Genomic DNA, 18,227 nt, shown 5'->3' on the forward strand with positions numbered 1-18,227 from the left:
GGGACGGGGAGGGGGGGGGGGGAGTACACGTGTGACGCATAGGAGGGGCACCGGCGACCGTGACACCGCCCTGAATTTTCAGGTTAGTGGTATTTTATGTGGGCTCTGGGAAGGACGTGTGCTTCGATTTCACTGAATCGTTTTTTCGACAAGAGTAATGATTCAGAGAATGAACAGAAACGTCGTTTAATCTTAAACATAAGACAATGAAAATGTTCTTAGCATTCACTCAGCCATAAACTGCATTTTGACAAGTCTATTGCTTTGATCGATGCACACTTTAGTAACTCGTATTTTTCTTATATGTTTCCTTTTTGTTCTTAGTATAAGCGGATAGATGCTGCTTCGGATTTTACTAAATGTTTTCTTATACTACGCCCCTTCCCCATGAGTGCCTGACTCACTTTTCCGCCTTTTTTTTTGCAAAATGTTTCAACTTAGGTACTCACGAGCACACCAGCCTGGTCTCTGTATTTGCCCAGGACACATCTTGTATCACACCAATTTTATTTCAGGCTCAACATTCACATTTGAAGGTAGCATTTGCCTAAAATGATTGCGTCTGAGGGAGACTACCCTCAAATCACCTTTTCGTTTTAACGGCCTTGCTCACTATCATGCATTTCATCTAATATCTCCCGTCACCATAAGACACTGTTTTTACGTCACACGCACTTCCAACGTGTCCAACGAGCACAGCATCTGTGCATCACTGCAGTTGCCACCACGTTCATCAGCTGTCTACTGATCCGCACTGATCGATATGTTCCAGCATCGGCTGTACCGTGGACTCTTGTCTCAGTCCATTATTTTCTCTGGCTTCCTTGATCACTGACCACTAAGTTCATTATCAAAGCAAAGTCCACTAAGTCCAGTCGCAGTCGATCCAAACCTAAATAGCAGAGTCCATAGCTAACCATTCTCAACACCAATACACTGGCTACTAAGTACTAACGCAGCTTCGTCCCATTCAGGTTCCATTCCAACTCATTCCTCCTTTATAACCTGCTGTAACAACTCAAGCCTGCTGCTAGCCACTCCACCCAGCCCTGATGCCACACTAGCGTCACCCTACTCAGGGTCCACAAACGACACAAAGATGTAGCGCGTGCCCTTGGTGGCCGGTAGTCCCTCGTGGTAGTGGGTCAGTCGGCCGGGGTGCATCAACATCCAGCCTCGCCGGCTCTCCGTGACCGAACAGTCCTGGCGGACGAACCGACAGCCGCCGCCCTGCCGGCCACACGGGGTCAGAGAAGGTCAAACGGGGTCAGATAGAGGTCACACGGGGTCAGAGGAGGTCAACTGGGGTCACTTGGGGTTACATCATACATGTGCCACACAAGGTTACACGAGGTCATGCGGCGGGCCAAACGGGGTCAGAGAGGGTCACTAGGGGTCAGACAGGGTCAGGCAGGGTCACAAGTGGTGACAGGGGTCATAAAGGTCGTCAGAGGCTAGCAACGGGTCAGACGAGGTCATCAAGCGTCAGACGCAAAACGGGGACCGGAGGGTCACAGCGAGGTCACAGAGGGGTCATCCGGGGTCATAAATGTGTGATACTAAAGCACAGAAGTGTCACTTTGGTCTGCAGGGGTTATGCAAGAGTCACTTGGAAACACATAAGTCGACAGGGGTCCCGGGTTGAACGGGGTCAGATAGGAGGACCTTGGCGATAGATGGGTCATTCGATGCCAGGTAGAAACGAATCAATTGGAGAGTAAAGTAAAGGATGGAGGATGAAACCACACCTGATGCAGAAATCGGCCGGTGTTACTACAGTGGCCCGGTAAGGTCCAGGTGATGTACGATAGAGGTCGGGCGTCCCAGCGGCAGACAGCGCCGCGTCTCACCTCGTAGTCCTTGTGCGGCGTGTTGAGCGCGATGTTGATGGTGTAGGTGGAGGCGTCGTGGTGCGGCTGCAGAGCCGGCTGCTCGTCAGGACGGTAACGCACCACGAAATTCAGGTTGGCCTGAGGAGGCTGCGGGAAAACAGGGGCGCACCGGTCAGCGGGCACCGGGTGGCGCACAGCGCCTCTGGTGGTGGGAGCGTGAAACATAGTTTCACCAAACTATCTTGGACGGACGATAGCGTTTTATGGCTCTAGCCTCTGGCCACGAATGCAATGGCAGTTGTCATATCCGCCCTGATTCATACTGGCGGTGTGCGGCTTGAGAATGCATCTCATCATCAATATCTTCTCAATAATTCCCAAACCAGAACAATCCAACGGAACATTTTGTGGCCTAGCTTTTCTCATGTTTCAACGAGGGTAAGAGTTCTGTCCTACCGTCTTATAAAAATATTCCCCACAATTGAAGAGGCCGATCTCTAACCTACAATACGAAACATTCATTTCATACGATCTTCTCATGTCTAAGACCTACGACAGACCGAAAGGCAACGCCCATCAGCCGGTGACCCTCATATCGATCTGTTCGTTCCGTATTCAAACGGGACGTTCGCAATCGTTCACAGTCAACCTAGAACTGCCCTCTGCCAACTTACATCGGAGTCGTATCCCATGAAGACGCGTTTCTGTACGGGCTGGACGTACTCCCGCAGAAACTGGTGCCACTCGAGGTCAAAGTTGATCTGCTTCATGTGAATGTCGCGGGTCGGGACGCTTTCGTAGCCGCCCTCAATACGCGAATCCTGTGTAGCAAAAAGGCACGGTTCATGACTGAAAACATATGGACGATCATCTTAGACCCGTTCCAGCTGGATATGACGAAAATGGGACTATTGAATATTGTTGACTACTGACTTTCTTTCAACTGATTAGACATCAGCCTTGACATACACCTTGTAGGTACACAGTGGCTACACCGGCTATACGTACACACATTACACTCATGCTGCCTTTGTGGCAGAAAGTACGATGCAGGCGAAAAACCAATAAGGTAACTTCTAACTGCAGAAGTTACCAAGTGCCCTGTCATTGGTGTTGATAAGGTGACAAGTCAACTAACTGCACAGTTACAATAAATGATAACAATAACAGGTCAAATGTTTATTGAAACACACATAACATTCGGTATGAAAATAGGTTGATCACTGCGTTAAACAGAAATGAGGATTTTGTCCCGTCCCCATTTCTGTTTAACACAGTGATCAAGGTATTTTCATACCTACTTTGTGTGTTTAAATATAAATTTGACCTGTTATTGTTATCATTTATCCTAACTGTCTTGGATATTTCACATATAACTGCACAGTGATTGGTGTCAACGATGAAAGCTTAGAAAAGATTCGATAATAAATCAATTCTCATGACAAATTTACTGTTTCGCTAATGGTGGTGAACTGGCGCACATAAGCTCTCTGAAAATAACGTTCACAGCCATAGGCGGCGGAACGGGGAGGGCACCGGGGCACCGTGCCCCCTTGATTTTGGCATTTTAACATTAGCCCTATGGGCGTTGCATGGAAAGAATGGGACCAAAAGTCGGCAGTGCGAACAATGTAGTCTCCTGTTTGGGAATCCACAGAGCGAGGCTCATACACATGACATTTATACGCCCCCGAGTTCCATCGTCACTTGGTTTGTGGAATCCCGGCACTGCCCGAAACACTGACGGCCTTTGAAATCGATGTTCTGTGACATTTGCTGGTAAACTGCGTCGCGTTGACGACCGTCCGGGGGTGTTGAGTGGTCCGTAGGCAGTGGAGGTCCACATGTCACTCGTTTGTTCGTCAGCAGTGGGGTCCCTTCGTCACTCGTTTGTTCACTGGCAGCGAGGCGGATCAGTCGGGACACCGTTGTCTCTCTCCAACGTTTGCATCTCATGGCTGGCGCAGGATTTCACCGTTGGGGCGGCCTCAATGCCCAGCCTCTGACGCCCGTCAGAGTGATGTTGTTGTCCCTCCTGCTCCTCCTCCTCTTCAGTACAACGGAAGCTCAGAAAGCAAGCAAGCAGTGTGCGAAGAAGTGCCCACCAGGATTTAGTTGCCACAGGAAGCTCAACTGTCTGAAGTATGTCCACAAAGGGGTCAGAGTGTGTTACTATGTTCAGAGATGTGTGAAGTCGAGTGGGCCGCCCAGTTGTGAAGACGTCGTCTGTCCCGGCTCTGCTGACGGCTCTGAGGTGTGTGTGCTCAAGAAGGTCGCCTGCTCCGCTCAGCCGCCTGCTCCGCCCTGCTACCCAGTGCCCGAATGTATCCCGAACCGATGTGCGAGGCAGCTGTGTGGCCGTGGCTTGTGTGTGACAGAGCCGAGAGCCGGCGCCGAGCCCGACTGCAGCCCATTTCCGTTCTGCCAGTTCACGACAGACTGCGTGCCGCGCTCCAGGCCCAAGTCGGGCTTCTGTCGCCCTCGGGAGCTGGTGAGCGGTGTCTCGGTCAGCCAGTGTCAGTATGACACCGACTGTCCGTCCAACCTCCTCTGCTGTCCGAGTGCCAGCGGGGCCACCAAGTGCGCGGCGCCCGCCTTCCCGAACCCCTGCGACCGCATCCAGTGCCCGCCGCCCAACATCGCTGCGCCCATCTGCATCGTGAACTCCAGCGGCGAGCCCTCGTGCGCTGACCTGGTCTGCAAGCCCGACAGCTTCTTCTGCCGCGACGGAAAGCAGGAGTATTGCACGGATGACGGCAGGCGTATCCGTACCAACCTGACCGCTCCGCCACACTGCAGCCGCTTTATAGAGGGTAAATGAATCTGAAATGTATCAGGTGCTTCAACGCCCATTCTGTTTGAAAGCCGGCTGGCAAGCCAAAATCATTTATCACAAAACGTATGGCAACACCATCTATAACGCGAATTTTCAGCGTATCCGGAAATCAAAATAATGGTGTAGTGAAGGAAAATACAAAGATTCGTTTGAAAAGACTTTGGTTTTCCAGATAACGGTTCAATAAGAGATTTCGAACGATACCTTTCTGTGGATCATTAACCAGTAACCTACATATCCTATTAGAAAATTTGACCGGCATATCGCCGACATGCGAGGGGAACTGGGCTGGCCCACCGCCCCCCAGTTGTACGAAACCCACTCTCTCAAGTTCCTCCACGAAATACGCTGCACCGAAGAGCCGGAGACCATGTCCTCCCAAATCCTGGCCACCTCTTCCCTGCGCTCACGTTCAACACGGCGGGACACTGATCTGTCTCTCCCACACGTGAGGACCGATGAGCAGGGAGGCGCGGCGCCTGCTCTACAGCATAGGCCAGTTATACGAGTATAACCGTCTGCCTCATGACTTCGGAAATCTCTCTCTGGGAAGTTTTTAACGCTCTGTTTCCGAGTTGTGTCTGTGTTCTTAACGATTAATGTGTGATATGGTTTGCTTGCTGTGTGATAAGACTTACGAGCGCATCTTAACTTGTTTTTCCTTTTAACTATGACGCGATAGTCGATAGCCAATTTTACTGTGGAGAGTGTTTTAACTGTCAAATACAAACACAAATTAGTTAATCCATATAGGGTGAGCAGTGGGCACCCATAACATGTGTACCTACCCGAGGGCCATGGCTCTCTCGAAAATTCAAATCGGATGATCGAAAGTAACCGTTCCGTGGTTTCGATTATCTCTAACAGAAATGTCCCCGTTCCTCACCTCGTGCGTACCGGAGGACCATTGTCCAAAGTCCTCCATCGTGTCGATGAGCTCCTGACAGAAGCGTTCGGTGATCATCGGCACCCAGAACACATCCGGACACGGCTGAAAAAAAGAAACGGAAAACGGTGAAACTTTTAGCAATGTAGCATATGTCACTCAAACAGATACACGGCCAAAATAATAGCAAACATTGAATAACAATCAGCCCCCATAACACTGAATTTGTATCATCCATGACAAAGACAATATGTAATCACAGCATTTCACACTAAATATCTTTTAGATCAGCTTTTCCAACATGCTATTTTTCAGTATGTTCATCTGTTTGGCCTCGTCTGTGTAGCTTCTCTTGAAAGAACCGATGTACGGTGCGGCGGTGCCGTCAAGCCCGACCGAAGGAGGACTGCTAAATTTGAGTCACCGAAACCTATGACGTGTGGATAGATGAGGATGTCGGGGAGCGAGGGGAGGCGGAGAGGGCCAAGCCGATTTTAGTCGTCCGGTACTTCCTTTTCCAGTGTATCGGTACTTTCCAGAGAGACTATACGACCGCTGCCACCGTTACGATTACCCTACCACCGTCAAATCAGACTGGTGCTGGAAGGGAAACCATACTAACATCAGAATTCAGAACCCCACCTCCACCACAAGTCTCAGCCTCACGCACCTCCGCGACGGGCAGGCTCTCGTCGAGCGCCTTGGAGTAGTTCTCGTGGATGTATCGGCGCTCCCAGTCCCACCGGTTGGCGAATATCTGCCACATCTCGCTGTGCAGGCGGGACGTGTCGAAGCCAGCCGGGTCCACCAGGTGCCCGAAGTCGATACGGTTCGACAGCAGCATAAATTTACCCTGTGTGGGGAGCGAACGAATGGTATGAAGCGGCGAATTATATTTTGTGGGATACGTACGTTTAAGAAAGCTAGCTAAATTTCGACCAGTGCACGCTGGCTCTTGCCGCTTATGATTGAAATGACTCCGATGAAGCTCAGTTTGTAATCCTATCTTTATAATTGGCTTGCATCAAATCAAATAAATGCACGCTATCTGGACAACTGTTTCCCTTGCAATTCGAGATACCTAACTCGTTAGATTCATTTCTGATAATTACCACAGTAAGACACAAGGCTAGAAAAAAAAAACACGTGGACTACATACCGCCTGACGCATGGTCGAGCTGAACACTTCGTGCACGTCTGTCTGTTTTCCGTCGCTGAAGTCGGGTCGGGTGTTTTTATTTTCCAATACGGCCCTTTTCACCAGGTAGCATTCTGAGATGTAGGGCATGTTCCAGAGGCCCCTGCAACGACACGGTTAGATGTTGCGTGTGAACCGTGACTCACGGCTTTGTTTTAGATGCGATATGATCATGCTAGGTGTTTTTGTTTCACTTGGACCGTTGATTATGTCTTGGAGCGTGGTGCTTCGCTACGTAAGACTGCCAACCCCTGAGGTTTGTTGTGGAATGCTGCGGTCTACTGACTTTAAACACGATTGCTTTTGTAGAAACAAACTTTTATGCTGACTGTTATAAGTCCTTAGCTGAATGTTCTAGTCTTATCCCGACTGGTCATAGGCGTCCTGAGAAGTGTTTACTGTTTAAAATGTGGTTTATCTCATTCAACTTACTTTCTCTTGTTTGTTACAATGGTTTTGTACTCTGATGAGATATCGTTGGGGTTGTTTCTGTCTACCGAAAGCTCAATCTTGAAGTTGGCCCAGAATGAGTAAGGGCGTATCAGCATCGGCGCCACGATGTCCCTGGAAATGAGAGAGCAAGGGTAAGCGTGAAGCATAACTGCAAGAACGTACCAAAATCTTAAAATTGAAAATCCTCATAGGTAATACCGTCTACGTAGGGAACATGTACATACATGCGCATGCATTTGCCATTTACGTACCTGTTCTGTTCAATGAGCAGCTTTACAGCGTGGGGGTTGTTCAGGTGTGCCGTAGAATCAACGAACATGAAGAACTCTGCTTTTCCTTCCATGCCCGCTTCACTGAAAATGCCATAGGAAGGTGAGAGCTGCATGTGTTGTAGGAAGGTAAGGGTAAACAACGCAAAATAGGTAGTCATGAAAACCCAACATCGTTAACCGTCTTTGATAAAACGTCTCACAATCAGTTGTCGAATTCATGTTTCAGTTTTTCACTGACAAACTTACATGGCCTGTTCCCTGGCCGCCATTTTGCTGATCTTCTCTTCGTGACCAATCAACTTCACGGACGCGTAAATCCCGCTGCCGTGCTCGACAAAGTCAGCCGCCATCTTATCATGGAAAGGCGCCGCGTTGTAGATAAGAAGGTCGATCTTGCTCTTGGGGTAGTTGAGCTTCCAGATGTTGTTGAAGAACTCCTCGAGGAAAGGAGTCGGCTGGTCGATGAACACAGCTAGCAGAACGCGGGGGAAGGTATCCGTCTGGAGGCAGAACATGGATGGCTCGACGTCAGAAAGATGGCGGAAAAATGGGCGGACGCCGCCGGGACTTGTGTTTAGCAGGCGTGCTGACTCTGATGAGGGTTTTTAGGCGTCGGGCCGGTCGCAAAAATGACCTGACCTTAGGTCATCGATATAAAAATTCCGAGATATACAAGTTGTAGCTCGTGATGACTTTACTATTTCCTGTGGATCATTGTTAGGTCTACGCTGGAGTACGAAAAAACATCATCTCATATTTCCTGTGGGTTTCACGATCATATCTCAACAACTGTAGGCTTGGTGGGATTGCAAACTTCGAAATTTACGTTTCGAGGTAGGGTCACTTGACCTGACCTGGTGACCTGACCATAGGTCACCTGGGGTCAAAATTTTTACTCAAGGTGTGCAAAAGTTGGGAGAACAGGTATGCAAAATTTGGCGGCGCTACGCGCCGCCGTTTTCTCGCGATTTGCGAAAAACCACAGGGGGGGGGGGTTGAAAACAACCCCCCCTGCAGTGCGCGTGTTAATATGGCACATACCGCCGGCCTAGTTTTGATTGTGAACTAAGATAGAAAATGAATTGATTGATGGTTATGCTAAGACGTAAAATTATTAGCTGTGCCTAATTCGCAGGGCTTTGTAAGTTTTTATACAGCAAACAATCCAAATCCAATTATCATTGGTAATCCTTCTTCATAAAAAAACTCGCCGTTGCCGAGGCATGCCACGGCTGTTCTCTGGACCCCGGCCGCAGCTCACCTTGTCCCCGAGCTCCTTCTGACCGTCCCAGCAGGTGCGGCAGCCCTCTCGCGGGTCCCACACGCCGGCCAGGTAGTTGCCCAGGGTGTCCAGGTGTTGTTTGGAGGCGCCGCTGCCCAGTGCTACCAGGGGCACCGTACTCAGTGGCACGTTCTGTAGGAACGCGTGCCGACCCTTGAAGCGCACCACCACCTCTTCTGCGGAGAGATAGATAGAACGGTTATGATCAGCTGAGACGGCCCCAGTGAGTGGTAGGGGAGATAGCTGACACTCAGTTATGCTTCTTTTTTGCCAATTCAGGCATATAGTGAAACTGTAACAAGCCAAGGCTAGCGTACGACATACATTTACGAGGTAAGACGTTTGAACAAGTTGTTGAAGAAAAAAGATGATAAAAAATAGCGCAATGCCTACTTGCTTAATGATAATAGTCTCGTGCTTGGACTCGTGTTCAAGAACAGCCCTATGATGTTGATCATGTTTTTTACGCTATAGGTACGTTTTTGTGGTACGTTTAAGGGATGACCACACGATGTAAAAGAATGAATAAATACAATATACATACGTGCCCATTGTCAATGCAGTACGTCATGCAATACGTCAGTCCATTGTCTCGGACCAATGCAGAGCATGCTGTCCGTCGGGTCTCACGAACCCACCTTCGGCTCCCTCGAGGTTCTGCAGCAGCTCGGCAGCGTTGTCGATGCGTACTCCGTACTTCTCCCTCCGCTTCTCGTCCAGGAATAGTTTGGTGAAGGCCAGTTGGTCGCCTCCGTCCTTCAGGAGGGTCTCGTCCGACAGGAGGGCCACCAGGTCCGGGCCGTAACCAATAAACGCTGAAAATACAAACGCAGACGCTGAGTGTTTGGGTATCAATGGGTTGGATCTGTCTCTCGGTACATTTCCTAATAACAAATAATTGTCATGCAAGATATTACACTTATAACAAATATATGAAATCGGGAGAGCTGGCCTGTTGAATTCATAAGGGTCTCTCCTGAAATGTCAGATCGATTGCGAACATGGTGCCACGTGTTGATATGCATTGTCAGCGTCACATTTCTTACAGCAAACTAAAACCGTAAAATAACAATTCTTCGTTTATTATGAAGGATTGCTTTGCAGCGTATCATTTGCAGCCCTAGGTGATAGCGTCACGCTAGGGATGTTACGAGACTTATAATATTTACAGCTGCTTTCCACGGACTCATTCAAATTTTACTCGCTCGTTGCCTCTAAAAGTCTAAAGCCCCCTGTTGCCTACCATTCGAGTTGAGGAACCGGTACCCCGGGCCGACCGGGTACTCGCTGGCCAGTTTTTCGTCGGGTCGACATTTCACATCAGCCACGAATACTACGCGTCCCTTCTGCTGTTCAAACTCGGCCTGTAGCTCTCCGGCGGCAGCAGCCACGATGACGTCAGAAGTGGGCACGCGCAGAACGAGCACCAAACGCCGCGGGGAGACAGCTGACTGCTCTAGCTGAGCCCTCAGGCGAGTGACCTCTTGACCTTGAGCGCCGCTGTCAGCTGACTCGCCGGCCGGTAAGGCGATGACCTGGGGACGGGGAGGGGGCATTGTCATGGACAGTGACTCGTTGCGTAAAAACTCGTCAGGTGACATTTACCGGGGTTACATGAGCGATCCGTTCCAAATACGCACTACGCTAATGCGCATCAGCTCCCCACAAACGGATCTACGGCACCGGTTACATGAGACTAATTCGTTTTATCTACGTCAAACGGATCTTGTTTGGCTCACCCGGGCTGACTCCTCGACGGCCGGTAATTCGCATCACAAACGGAATAGGATTAGCGTACAGTCATGGCGCAGTTACGGCATTTACCGGGACGACTGAGCTAAATTTTAAATACTTATATCATTTGATAGGCTCAAAAACATTTTAAATTAACATGAAATCAAAAAATGAAAACAAAGTTTTCTTGTTTTAAGCCAGTGGGCACTGATTCGCCATGCAGCGACAGCAGGGTGGTCAGAAAAAATTATCTATCAAAATATTTCATTCATTTTATTTCACATGCAAAGACTTAACCAAAATACCAACATTTTTTTGCTATTTTCTACGAGGTAGCCAATAAAAAAATTGTTAAGTATTTTGCATTTTGACGCTTCCAGTCAGCAAAGAATAGTTCTTGTGAAATACGGCCCGAATCGTGTGCCTCGGACGTTTCGGTTACATGAGCGATCCGTTCCAAATACGCACGACGCTAATTCGCATCAGCTCCCCAAGAACGCATTCAGTGCACCGACTACATGAGCAAATTCGTATCAGTGACGTCAAACGGATCTAGTTTGGCTCTCGGCCCGATGCGCATTACAAACGGAATAGCATACAAATGTGGCGCACTTCCGTAGCAATAGAGGTGACTAAATTAAAAATTTATTATCTTATGTCTTTTTTTGCATTTAATCTGCTCAAAACATTCTCAATTAACTTAACAAAAAAAAAAGTTGAACATAAAGTTGTCTTGTTTTGACTCATTGGGCAATTGCCTCTCTTGATTCGTCTGTAGTGCTGTCAGAAAAATGTTTCAACTGAAATTATGTGGATATTTACTATTTGGTTTTCACTACATTTATTGTTGAAAACTTGGCAAAATACCGACATATTTTTTAAAATATTATTTCAAAAGAAGAAAATGAAAAAATACCTATTATTTTGCATTTTAATGTTTCTTTTTGCGAAGAAATAGTTCCTGTAATACGTATCTTGGTCCTATTCGCTTCTAAGCCTCTTTCTCAGCGGATTTTGTTCGGACCGCCGATTCGTATTAGCAGGTGGATACATGAGTCGGTAGTACGCTCCTGATCCGCATCGTGATACGTATTTGCTTTGCTCATGTAACCGCGGATCGGATCGCCGATTCGTACTAGCAGGTGGCTACATGAGTCGGTAATGCGTTCCTAATTCGAATTAGCGGCTAAATACGTATTTACTGTGCTCATGTAACCCCGATAATTGTCTGCTGAGTTTTTAGTGCAGCCGTACCAGCAGCTGACATTTCGCGGTCTCTGTGTGTGCTGGAATTCCGGTTTTATTGGGTTTTTATTTGTTGGATGCTGACACTGCTGGTTGTAAAACAGTTGGGTGCTTCACGTCTACTTGATCAGGATAAAAGCAGCTCACAAACGCAAGCAATTATTATTGACGTGTCGTTATAAAGTTTGTCACGCTCTCGCCAGCTACACCCAATTGAGGTATTAACGCCAAACCTTTTCATAAAATGACAGCAAATACCTACACAATTTTGCTATGAGGGAGACCATACACTAGATGCCCTAAAGGAGTAATGTATGCTGTAATAGGAGAGAATCCGCGCCGACCGGAGAGGGGGAGGGTTGGACACCTCTGTAGTTTTCCGCACATATCTCAAAACGGCGCGGCGCGGAGTGCCGCTGTTTTGGCACTACTTTTCGCACATCTTCTGTGCACGTGAAAATTTCCGACTTAATTGAAACGTTGATATCAGTATATCTTTTTGACTATGAATTTCTTCCCAACAGAAGTGATACAAGATTAGGCATACCTGAGGCTGTTTTTACTTGACCTTTATTTGGAGACATTGAGTGTGGAAAGGCTAAGCTGAAAGTATTCACTCACCTCTGCCTCTGCTGCTTTGGCTGATCGGAGAAACCTGTCGTGCCCGTCGGCGGTGCCTTCCTGAGTTGTGACTATCACCAGTCCTGTGAAGAGAAACATGTGTCAATTAATTATGATTATAAACATTTGTTTGTCATTGTATTGCTGCGTTGAGCCTTTCCGGTATAATGGGACAGTTTTTGAGTTGGAAGGATATTAGGGACTAGGGGAGACATTGCATTGATCTGGATGGCCATCCTGGTGCTCCACCAAGGCTGAGTCCGTCTCGATGGACAGACCACTCTCAGCCCCGCTAACGGTTACCCCATCGCACTAGAACATGCTCCTGGGGAGTCTCTCACGTTTGATGAAGCCGTGACTGTCCAGCCTGGAACGGGCCACGGATTTCGAGGAGAATAGGTTTGTATCTTGAGGATAGATCAAAGAGCTCAGAGGATTGAAAATGAACCAGAATTCAGATGGTGATATGCGGTGAGCAGAGCCGCCTTCGTTTTTCTTGGCCACTGTCGACAATTTTTCAATTGAAAGTACTGATATTTTGCAGCGACGCATCATCAGCGGCTAGATAGATAAATTATAGGTAAATCCAGTTGTCTGTGAAACTACAAACGTAAGTAGAGAAGGAGCGGGTACATGGCCCCTAGTATGTTCGGCAAAAGATAATTTGAAGTGTTTATTTGTATTCCATTGACCATTGTACAATTAAAATCATAAATAAACAAGATGATTGGAACACAAACTTACGGAGAGCTTCGCAATGAATGACAGGGAGTTCCATAAAGTGAGACTCAAGTTTCACCATCCCTGCAACAAGTTATTTCATTTCATTGGGAACTAAAGCATCTTTTTTATTTGATGTCTTCTACAAATGACGTAAAAACCTAAAGCTGTACTTAACTACTTACGTCGTCGAATGTCAACTACAAATTTATCCTGCGACGGACTGAGATACAGCATTACAATTTACAGACAAGATAGGTGACAGCTAGATGACCAGTTAGCTCGTCAGCTTACCAGCCCGGACAAATTTAATGGCTGGTTTTATCACATGACTGGAAATGAGCAGCGTTAAACAAACACCTTCCCTGGCTTACATAAGCGCACCCATGTCACCATCATTATCCTCGTGTCACGTGCAATCTGAGCTTGCTCCGTGAACCATGAACGACCAGTGACCTCTTTATCTGATTTACTCGGACGCTCGTTGTCAGCAGCGGCTCCGGCATTTCCTCAGCCAGAGATCGTGAGGATTTGTTCCGCATAGCTTCACACATTGACCGTACCGGCTACAGTGTGTCGGCTGCGGAAAAACCGGTGTGTCCGGTGCTGACTGGGTTCCAGGGGTGAGTGACCTGACCCGACCGGCCGGCGCGGCGGACGGGTCAGACCGGTAAGAACAGTCACGTGACGTCGCATCGCTTCTCACCGGACGTCAGAAAAGTGGCAGGAGTCCATTGGTGACCGACCAAAAACAGAGTTGGTACAGTCATGAGAAACCGCACGTCGCTCTCGCCGAATGGCAATAACATGAATCATTTGGTGATAGACGAGGAGCGAAGGCTCATTTGGTGGCCAATGAGTAAAGGACGGTTATTTGGTGATAGAAGAGAAGCACAGCTCATTTGGTGACAGAGGAGAGTACAGATTACCCGAAACCCGGCCACGGAATGGGTATTATTTGGAGTAAGGAAAGGGAATGAGGCTGTTAGAAAGGTAAGAAAGGAGCGCGGTCATGTGACAGATTGGTCACGTGAAAACGGGGAGCTGCAGTGCTTACCTAAAGATCGAGAGGAACAGCAAGACCAGATGTTCAGTTGATGGAGAAAAAACTGCTCAGAATATCAGTTGTTTCCTGCTTATTACAAATCAACTACCCTGCTGTTCGGCGATGGAGAAAACGCGAGCATCTTACTCTTAACAAGCAAAATAAAAGTTGTTTGATGCGATCTTATTCCGTGAAAAAGTATAATTGGAAAAAAATCGGCGAAAACAGCATTGCCTTGAAACTACATCCAATCACAAACGACAAATGAAACCAAAATGAGACCACTGCTACTTTTAGCTAATGCCTCTAGTTTACTGGAAACCAATTCATTGAGTTTGTACTAAGAAAATGAGTTTCTACCCAAAAAATCGACCCGCCTAACATCAAGATAAGAGTTAGCATCAATTTAGCATCAAGATGAAGACGTTAGCACTGGCAAAAGCGACAATTCAATACATTCAACGTTAGCACTGCAACATATAGTCAGCAGGCAGCAGGCACTGCAGCATATAAAGCACACATCATGGTATTACGGTTGGAGTTTAATTGGATGTTGTTCGCAAATACTGGCGTTTTGCTTACCTTCATTCTTTTTGTTGTTTTCCTCAGCTGCTGAGCATGCCGACAGTATCAGCAGCGCCGTGCAGCAGCGCCACAACATTTTCAAAGTTCTTGGACACTCCCCACGTCCGCTCGGCTCCTCCCTTCGTCACTTACCTATCTTCTGTCTCACCCTGATCTGAGCGGCCGCCTTGATAGCCGGCAGTGCTAAGCCTTTCCTCCCTGTCTCTAACCGAGTCTCCACCTCCCCTGTCGTTCAACGCCGACACTGTTCGTCGCCAACAACAGTCTGCCCTGCGCGCCCGACCCCTCTCTCTCCTCGACTGTGTCTCCGTCGGCCCGGCGCCACTCCGGTCCTGTGCTCCGGACACGGGCTCACAGTCCGGTCTAACCGGAACGCTACAAACCGGAACGCTAAGAACCGGAACGCTAAAAACCGGAACGCGGATCGTGCAGTGAGAGGAGCGGTGTCGATGGAATGTTTTGGACACGACGGTGAGGAGCAGGGAGGGGAAGCGGTCAGCTCCTGGGGAGCAAGAGGAATGCGCAGGGAGGACGGAGTGTGGAGGGGTGAATCTATGGGGAAGTGACGTAGATACACGAGTATGGGTGAATAAGTGAGGTGCCATTTCGTCATGGTGCACCAGCCGGTGGTCGATTCGATCTCATCTATCAATATCTTCCTTATCTTCTCATTTCGAGGCTCTAAAGTGGTTTCATTGAACTGAATGTCAATGCCTTAATCCAACAAAGGGTGGACCTACACGTAAACCCACTCTTCAATGGATGGGGTGGCGTGTGGCGACCCTTGTCTGTCATGAATATTGGGTAAGGTGGTCCGGTGGCGCCGTGCGATAAAATGTTCTGCGAGATAACATCTATCGAACGGAGTGTGCACTGTGCAGTGTGCACGTTACATCACGACGCTTCAAATGAATCAACTGGTGATCTAATAACGAGTGAAATGATAAGCAGGTGACCAACGCCGAGTAAAACAATGAGCATGTGACTAATGAAGCTGATCTGGCCAATGGACATGTGCAACGGCACCGATTGAATAGAAATGCAACAATAAGCACGCATGCCGATGACGTGTTCAAATAACGAGACGGAAAGACGATGATGTGTGCAGGAACTAAGCGTAACTGGTGTGAAGGTGACTGGCGTTCATCCTGTGTTCACTGCAGAGACCGGTTTGCTGATGCTGCTGACGCTCACAACAGTTGACAGGTGCGGTGTTTGTAGCATAGATTAGACAAACAACAAAAACTTGAATTGCCGTGGTTAGAGAACACGTCCGGACAACAGATGCAGCTCCCCGCGCTAAAACCGTGCATCCCCGTGCTAAGACCGTGCATCTGCCGTACAGCTGCAGCGAGTGAATGGAGTGGTGTTCGCTGAGAATTTGTGAGAACGCATGTGTTTATTTTTGGGGCCGGCGCTGAAATGCATTAAAATAATAGAATTAACGCATTGCATAGGAAATAGGTAAAACATTATTATAAAGAAAGATTAGCATCAAATCGCATTTTAACTGCTTAGTCTCCCATTTTCTTGTTATCAAACGACATATGCGAACGACATACCTGATACCACTCTTAACCCTATTCCTGGCGGGCTCCGCCGGGACAAGAAACTGGCGGGGGGGGGGGGCCGATTCGCCCCCCCCCTGAGATCTCGAGAACGAAGCAAGATAGCGACAAGCGGTAAACGGCATCGGATACGCACGGCCAAGATCTACAATTTTTACAAAGGTCATTTTCAGGTCAGGTCAAAGATGACGTCACAGGGGTCGAAAAAGTCAAAATGGCGGCACTAGATATGGAGAGAGTTTTTCTCGAATAACTTTCGAATTAGTCAAGATAGGAACAAACTAAGGGCAGCATCGTGATCCTCTCGTCAATCCGCATCGAATGATATATATGTTGACCTCGAAAGGTCAAGGTCAAAGGTTGACCTCAGGTCACGTGACCTCGAGGTCATCATGTATATCATTCGATGCGTCTTGACGAGCTGAACACAATGAGACCATCCACGCGTCTGTATCTTGTTCCTGTACGGAGTTATTGGCCAAAAACCTTTGGTGACCTTTGATGACGTCACATGACCTCACAGCTGCCCAACAGCAAAACAGACCTCAAGGTAGTGAAGGTTGATCGTATATGAAGTCATGTATGGTATATGGGGCCATTCCGACCCGTTTTAGTGGTAAAAACAGGGAGTTGATTTTTCCCCCATTGACTTATAATGGGGAGGTCGCGAAATTGACCTGACCTTAGGTCACCGATATCAAAATTCCGAGATAAACAAATTGCACATACTGGTACCCTAACTAAACCCTGAAGAGAAGAAATTGATCGGTCAAAAACTCTAGCTCTGGCGTGATTGCAAACTTTTCTGAGGTAGCGTCACCAAACCGCCTCTGGTGACCTGACCTGAGGTCAAATCAACTCAAAATTTTCAGACATGTTGCGTAGAAGCCTTTTAGGAAAAGTCAGAAAATTTGAGCTTCCTAGCTCAACGCGTTTGGGAGATATAACCAAAAAACCTCAGGGGGGGGGGGGCTCCTGAGGCCCCCCCGCCAGGAATAGGGTTAAAAGTGCTTTGAGTTTCATTAGCATTTCTTTATGTTCTGTATTAAAAATGTCAGCCATCAACACTAATATCAAACTCATATCGCCACCAACACAACTCGTCAAACACCTATTTTGCTATTTGGGGTGGGGTCACTGATACCGGATCATGTCACAGAGGTCAGGTCACTGAGGGTCATGTGATGCATGTTTCATGGTCCATTTTACATGCCACGTGCGATTATGTGGGTCAGGCAGCCTTTGGGGCCAGTTAAGATTATGTTCTGGTGAAGGTCAGGTCAAGGTCAGGTCAAATTGAGTCAAAGTTCAAAATTGATGTTTTTCATAAAACGGGTATCGATTCGATGCAGCTCGTCGCGGGGAGTTCAATGGTGCTCTTTGTTTGGCGCTATGTGGTCTAGAATTGCTAAGGACTGAGTTAAAAAATTTAACGTCATTTATTTTGAACAGGGACCATCACATGTGCTTGGCGAGCGCAGGGACTATCACATATGCTACGATTTTTCCGAAATTCGAAAAATTGGGGTTGTTTTGCAAAAAAAATTAGCCGTTGGGTCAAAATCCCATAACTTTGAAAATCCCAGATAGCAGTTTTGTAGCGCTGTTTTTCCTACATGACCATATAAATAGATTTGAAATTGCTTCTTAACCCGCGAGTTGCTGGGGGGGCGTTAAACGCCCCCACTTTTTTCGCCGGGCCATAGCATAAAAACGGCGCGCCGCAGGCGCGCCAACTTTTAGGTACCTGTAGGGAATTGGATGAAGTGTATTGTGACAAAGTTTCAAAAAAATCGGTCGGAAAATTTTTGAGATATCGAGGTTTTAGTGACGTCATGATTTCTGAGTTTTCGACCAAAAACGGCATATGTTCAAAAAATCATATAAAATCACAGAATAGACATACAGACATGCCGTAAACGCCATTAGACTGCCAATACCATGAACAAT

General features: G+C 47.6%; 1 protein-coding gene across 1 annotated transcript; it reads right to left on the reverse strand.

Moving 5' to 3' along the window:
• Positions 1-451: 451 nt before the first annotated feature.
• On the reverse strand, positions 452-15,416 carry LOC122391220 (multifunctional procollagen lysine hydroxylase and glycosyltransferase LH3-like). The gene is made up of 14 exons (XM_043384916.1): positions 14,707-15,416; positions 12,360-12,442; positions 10,003-10,294; positions 9,398-9,574; positions 8,739-8,935; positions 7,724-7,977; positions 7,457-7,558; positions 7,185-7,316; positions 6,714-6,855; positions 6,225-6,407; positions 5,555-5,659; positions 2,507-2,653; positions 1,851-1,979; positions 452-1,230 (listed from the first exon to the last, which is right to left on the reverse strand). The coding sequence occupies exons 1-14, from the start codon at positions 14,783-14,785 to the stop codon at positions 1,072-1,074; spliced, it is 2,181 nt and encodes a 726-aa protein (XP_043240851.1). The 5' UTR covers positions 14,786-15,416; the 3' UTR covers positions 452-1,071.
• Positions 15,417-18,227: the final 2,811 nt, after the last annotated feature.

Source organism: Amphibalanus amphitrite, unplaced genomic scaffold (assembly GCF_019059575.1).
Source record: "Amphibalanus amphitrite isolate SeventyFive unplaced genomic scaffold, NRLGWU_Aamphi_draft 000426F_arrow, whole genome shotgun sequence".
Taxonomy (NCBI): domain Eukaryota; kingdom Metazoa; phylum Arthropoda; class Thecostraca; order Balanomorpha; family Balanidae; genus Amphibalanus; species Amphibalanus amphitrite.